This window comes from Chiloscyllium plagiosum, chromosome 6 (assembly GCF_004010195.1).
Source record: "Chiloscyllium plagiosum isolate BGI_BamShark_2017 chromosome 6, ASM401019v2, whole genome shotgun sequence".
Taxonomy (NCBI): Eukaryota; Metazoa; Chordata; class Chondrichthyes; order Orectolobiformes; family Hemiscylliidae; genus Chiloscyllium; species Chiloscyllium plagiosum.
This window is the reverse complement of record NC_057715.1, coordinates 85,479,427-85,486,041: the sequence shown is the minus strand read 5'-3', so window position 1 is coordinate 85,486,041 and position 6,615 is coordinate 85,479,427. Positions and strand designations below refer to the sequence as shown.

Genomic DNA, 6,615 nt, shown 5'->3' with positions numbered 1-6,615 from the left:
TCCACTCCACCCTCTCCTCCCTGACCTATCACCTTCATCTCCTCCCACACTCACCTATTGTACTCTATGCTACTTTCTCCCCACCCCCACCCTCCTCTAGCTTATCTCTCCACGCTTCAGGCTCTCTGCCTTTATTCCTGATGAAGGGCTTTTGCCTGAAACGTCGATTTTGCTGCTTGTCGGATGCTGCCTGAATTGCTGTGCTCTTCCAGCACCACTGATCCAGAATCTGGGATACAGGGAAACCTGTCTGTCTGGATATAGAATTGGTGCTGGCCCATAGAAGACAGAGGGTGGTAGTAGATGGAAAGTATTCAGCCTGGGCTTAGTGACCAGTTATGTTCCACAGGGATTGGTTCTGGGACATCAGCTCTTTGTGATTTTTATAAATGACATCGATAAGGAAGTGGAAGGGTGGGTTAGTTTGCCACTAACATGAAGGTTGGTGGAGTTGTGGTTAGTGTGGAGGGTTGTTGTAGGTTGCAAAGAACATTGACAGGATGCAGAACAAGACTGATAAGTGGCAAATGGAGTTCAACTTAGAAAAGTGTGAAGTCATTCACTTTGGAAGGTCGTATTTGAATGCAGAATACTGGGTTAAAGACAGGATCCTTGGTTGTGTGGAGGAATAGAGGGATCTTGGGGTCCACGTCCATAGATCCCTTAAAGTTGCCATCCAGGTTGACAGGGTTGTTAAGAACGTATATGGTATATTAGCTTTCATTAACAGAGGGATTGAGTTTAAGAGCCACAAGTTTATGCTGCAACTTTATGGAGTCTTGGTTAGATCACACTTGGAACATTGTGTTCAGTTCTGATCGCCTCTTTATAGGCAGGATGTGCAAGCCTGACAGAGGATGCAGAGGAGATTTACCAGGATGCTGCTTGGACTAGAGGGTATATCTTATGAAGAAATGTTGAGGGAGCTAGGACTTTTCTCATTGGAGCGAAGAAGGATGAGAGGTGACTTGACAGAGGTGTACAAGATGTTGAGAGGCCTAGAGTGGATAGCCAGAGACCTTTTTCCATGGCAGAAATGTCTATCACGAGGGGGACAAAATTTAAGGTAATTGGAGGAAGGTTCAGGGGAGATGTCAGAGGAATGTTCTTTACACAGAAAGTGGTGGGTGCGTGGAATGCACTGCCAGCTGTGATAGTAGAGTCAGATATATGAGGAACATTTAAGCAAATCTTGGATAGGTACATGGAAGTTGGTATAATGAAGGGCATGTATGTTAGTCTGATCTTAAAGCAGGACAGAAAGTCAGCACAACATCGAGTGTCGAAGGGCCTGCACTGTTCTAAGTTCTGTAAGATCATGAGAGGCACTCAGTCTTTTTCTCAGATTTGGGAATCGAGGACCAGAGGTCATGAGTTTAAAGTTAGAGAGGAAAGAATAAAAGGGAACCTGAGGGGCAGAAGGTGGTACACATATGGAATGAGCTGCCAGTGGAAGTGGTTGAGGTGGGTACGTCAACAACATTTAAAGGGCATTTGGACAAATACATGGATAGAGAAAGATTAGAAGGATATGGGCCAAGTGCAGGGAAATGGGATTAGCGTGGACTGACATTTTGGCTGGCATGGACCAGTTTTGGCCAAAGGACCTATCTCAGTACTGTAGGATTCTATGACTCTATCACTCTTTGTCATCATTTCACTGGTTTCTGCCTCTGCTCCCTTTACTGTAGTTTAAATATAAAGTACAAACATTCTAACCGATTATGTTTTTTTCTAATGTATTAAATATGTAGGGCAAATCTATACATTTGCATTTTGGGATTTGTGATATATTGGGAAGTATGCTTACAAATCCAGTAATAATGGCAAAATTGAATGCTACTGATTTGAGATAGATTAGCATCAGTAGCTTTAAATGTCCTAATGATAAATTGTCAGTCCATTTTACACTACACTGGATTTTCCTCTGACTTTAAGAAAGAAGGAAATCAGGTCCAGTGTAAAACAGTTGGCCAATTCCCTGGTGTCCCATTTTGAGTGACTTCACTCTCATTGTGTTCACATGTCTTAGGCTTCAATCGGCATTAAAAAACAAATCAATGCTTTTTCCTGGCTTTACAAAGTCACCTTAAGTTCAGGACTTTTTGGCACTTTACACAACAAAGAAAGGAGGAAATAACATCAGCGTAGCATTACACAGAATCTAAAATAGCATGGCATTTCTAGGTTAGTAAAAGGAAAGACACCAGTTCTTTATAGTGGTACAACTACAGTATTGAAACTGTCTAAATATTAATTTCAAAGCCAAGCTATTTTATCCTTTATTGCATAAAGATGCAAAACAATTTAATTTCTACGGCATGGATTAGCATGACTACGCATATCCTCTTCAGATACTTGCCTGAGTTAAAGCTTCCGCCTGCTGTAAGATATCCTGTCTGAGCTTTCTTGCTTGAGTCACATGGAAGGATTGCTTTTGACTCTGAATAACAAAAACAATTTCATCGATCTCTGTAAGACAAAGTAACATGGAAGAATAATGCACAATTGTGTTAACATATACAAAATCTGTTTTGATATAATTTTTAGCAATAAGGACTGTTCAAAATGATTCAGTTTCCAATATTGTTTGTTTTGCAAATGCGCTCACTCAAAAGATTAGGTATTACTTCCGTAAAACTACAATACTCCTAAGGTATTTGCAAGACAAGTGGAAGCACAGCAAAATTCCTTCCACTAAGTCCCAATATTGCACTTCTGAGGCATCTTCCAGTCCAAAATTGCATGGCCTATCTGAACGAAACTGTCACTCCAATACCAACAGCTACGGAATGGTTTTGTCTCCTGGATTCATGCCGAATAGGATTGTAGCTGCTGAAACGTTTCTCCCCGTATAACCAATAGCCTCTCGATCCATGATGATTACTTATCTCATCTTGCCTGGGAATCTCTTGCCCCCACTCCAAACTCCTAGACACAACCCATAGCCTCCAAACTGTCAATCCCCCAACTCCATACAGCCCGCTGCTACCTTCTTCCCAAACACTTCAAACAGAACTACCCAGGTAGACATACTGTTTTTGAGGTAAAAACAATGACTGCAGATGCTGGAAACCAGATTCTGGATTAGTGGTGCTGGAAGAGCACAGCAGTTCAGGAAGCTCCTTGGATGCTGCCTGAACTGCTGTGCTCTTCCAGCACGACTAATCCAGATACTGTTTTTGAGTTTGCCCATCCCCCACAGAACTTAGTTATTTCTATGTTTATTTGATTTTTTTCTCCCCTTCCCACCTACATTCATAATTCTTCTGATGCTTTACATCAGTTTCAGAAGTTCCTGACACCAGCTGCTTCCTTTTCACCGTGAAATCCCTTTATATGTCCGTTCCCCCATCGGACGGTCTCAAGGCTCTCCATTTCTTCCTGGAGAAAATGCCTGAAAAGCCCCCTTCCACACTCCCCTCCTCCACCTGGCCTAGCTCGTCCTCACCCTGAACAACTTCTCCTCTCACATTCTTAAGATAAAGGTGTGGCCTGAGTACCTACATGGGCCCCAGATATACCTCTCCCTTTGTGGGGTTCCAATCCTACTCGGGCCCTTCCCATAACTCTCTCTCTGCTACACTGATGACAACATTGGTGCTGCTTCCCTCTCTTCATTCAGACTTGTAAAAATTTATCAATTGGACTTCCACTTTCCACTCTGCTTTCACCTTCACCTAGTCCATCTTGGACTCCGCCCTTTCCTTCCTCTCTGTTTCCATTTCTGTGGACAGGCTGGCCATCAACATCCACTACAAACTCACTGATACCCACCTTTTACTGGACTATACATTCTCACAACCTGCTTCCTGTAAAGACTTCATTTCACTCTCATAGTTTCTCTTTCTCTGTTGCATCTGTTCTGATGAGAACTCAATCCACAAGGGGCCTCACAAATGTCCACCTTTTCTCCAAACTGAGAATTCCCCACTAGCATGGCTGACAGAGCACTTAGCTGTTTCGACTCACTTCGCACACTTCGGCTTTCATCCCTCTTCTTCACTCCCTCATACAACACTGATACAGGCTCCCTGGTCCTCACTTTCAACTCATCAGCATCTACATCCAGAGGATCATTAGCCATCATTTCCACCACCTCCAGCAGGATGATCCCACACATCCCCCACTCCTTCCTTGTCAGCATCTCACAGAGACCATCTCCTCCAGGACACTCCAGTTCACTCCTCCTCCACTCCCAACACCCTCTCACATCCACATGTACCTTCCCATACAATCACTGAAGCAGCAATGCCTGCCTTTTTACCTCCACCCTCTTCCCTATCCAGAGCTCCAGACACACCACCAGCAATTTACCTGTGCTTCACTCAATCTAGTCTACTATATTCACTGCTCACAATGTGGCCTCTCCATTTTGTAGATGAAGCGTAGACAGGACGACCGCTTTGCAGAATACTACATTCTGTCTGCAAAAAACAGCTTGACTTCCAGTTAGAGACAAAAAAAACTGCAGATGCTGGAATCCAAGGTAGACAAGCAGAAGACTGGAAGAACACAACAAGCCAGGAAATGTCAGAAGGTGGAGAAGTCGACATTTCAGGTGTAACCCTTCTTCAGGACTTGACTTCCAGTTGCTTGCCATTTCAACACCCCACTATGTTCCCTGGTTAATATTTCTACCTGAAGTTTGCTACAATGCTCCAGTGAAGCTCAGCACACACCGGAAGAACAGCATCTCATTTTCTGCTTGGGAATCCTGCAGCCTTCAGGAGTCACAATCAAGTTCAATCATTTTACAACCTGAACATCTTTTTTCATGTCCCTTACCCACTCCTACACCTCAGGCCCTGTCATGACATAGGCTGCTTTCAGCACAGCTAATCCATTTTCACATATTTGGGGTCCCCCATTATCAGCTTTTCTTTCTCCCTGGCATAATATCATCCATCTCTTTGTCTGCCTAACTATCAATTTCCCTCTCTGGGCTCCATCTCCATTCTTCTTCATTCCCCGACCCACCTTCTGTCTTCAGCATAAATACCACCTTTTTCCTAGATCAGTTCTGAAGAAGGGTCACTGGACCTGAAATGGTTAATTTTGCTTTCTCTACACAGATGCTGCCAGACCTGCTGAAGTTTCTCCAGTAATCTCTATTTTTGTTCCTTGCCAGATGCTTTCGTTGAGCTTGTGCAGTTCACTTGAATGCACAAAACCTTTTTTTGTGTGTGTGACAACGTACACACATGAACAATAATTCACAGGAGCCATTATGTGAGCTGCCTGCACAGTACCTTCCAGCGTGTAACTTAAACCGTGCAAGTTATAGGAAACAGTAGGCTGAATTATATAAGGGATCAGGTTCCTTCTTCTCTTCCTCCAGCTACAGCTATGAAGCCCACTAAGGGAAAATTGGCTACCCCACAGCCATTGGCCATTCATAAGTGGCAGTAAGGACAGGAATCCCGCCTCAGAGAGCTGCCAGCCAATCAGAATAGTGAAGTGAAAACTGGGTAAGTGCATAGGGTCTCAGCAGGTACCAACTGAGAAGGCACCTAGCAAGGGAGATTTAGAAGGGAGATGGCTTGGGTTTGAGACACCATGATGGGAATTGGGAATACGGGATGGCAGTTTTGCAGGAGGTAGGGTGGGAAGAGTTGTAATCCAGGTAGCGGTGGGAGTCAGTTGGTTTGTAAAAAATGTCAGTGTCCAGTCGGTCGTCATTAGTGGACGGCTACCTGGATTACAACTCTTCCCACCCTACCTCCTGCAAAAATGCCATCCCTGTATTCCCAATTCCTTCACCTCTGCCGTATCTGCTCCCAGGAGGACCAGTTCCATCACAGAACACACCAGATGGCCTCCTTCTTTAGGGACCACAATTTCCCTTCTCACGTGGTTGAAGATGCCTTCCAACGCACCTCATCCATGTCCCGCCACTCTGCCTCAAACCCAACCCCTCCAACCGTAACAAGGACAGAACTCCCCAGTGCTCACCTTGCACCCTACCAATCTTCGCATAAACCACATCATTCAAAGACATTTCCGCCACCTCCAAACAGACCCCACTACCAGGGATATATTTCCCTCCCCACCCATTTCCCCTTTCCACAAAGACCATTCCCTCCGTGACTACCTGGTCAGGTCCACGCTCCCCCAACAACCCACTCTCCCTTCTTGGCACCCTCCCCTGCCACTGCAAAACCTGCGCCCTCACCTCCTCCCTCACCTCCATCCAAGGCCCCAAAGGAGCCTTCCACATCCATCAAAGTTTTACCTGCACATCCACCAATATCATTTATTGTATCCGTTGCTCCCGGTGCTATCTCCTCTACATTGAGGAGACTGGACGCCTCCTAGCAGAGCGATTTAGGGAACATCTCCGGGACACCCGCATCAATCAACCCCACCGCCCTGTGGCCCAACATTTCAACTCCCCCTCCCACTCTGCCGAGGACATGCAGATCCTGGGCATCCTCCACTGCCACCCCCTCACCACCCGACGCCTGGAGGAAGAACGTCTCATCTTCCGTCTTGGAACACTTTCAACCCCATGGCATCAATATGGATTTCACCAGTTTCCTCATTTCCCCTTCCCCCACCTCACCCCATCTCCAACCTTCCAGCTCAGCACCGACTTCATGACCTGTCCTACCT

The 6,615-nt window shown here is 45.4% G+C and overlaps 1 protein-coding gene across 2 annotated transcripts in view; it reads right to left on the bottom strand.

Annotated features, from left to right (window-relative positions):
• b3glcta (beta 3-glucosyltransferase a) overlaps positions 1-6,615 on the bottom strand; it is a 176,530-nt gene that overhangs the window by 135,870 nt on the left and 34,045 nt on the right. For both annotated transcript variants that reach the window (XM_043692053.1, XM_043692052.1), the window contains exon 4: positions 2,363-2,472. In XM_043692053.1, coding sequence (XP_043547988.1) covers positions 2,363-2,472 — 110 coding nt within the window. The remainder of the gene's footprint in view (positions 1-2,362; positions 2,473-6,615) is intronic.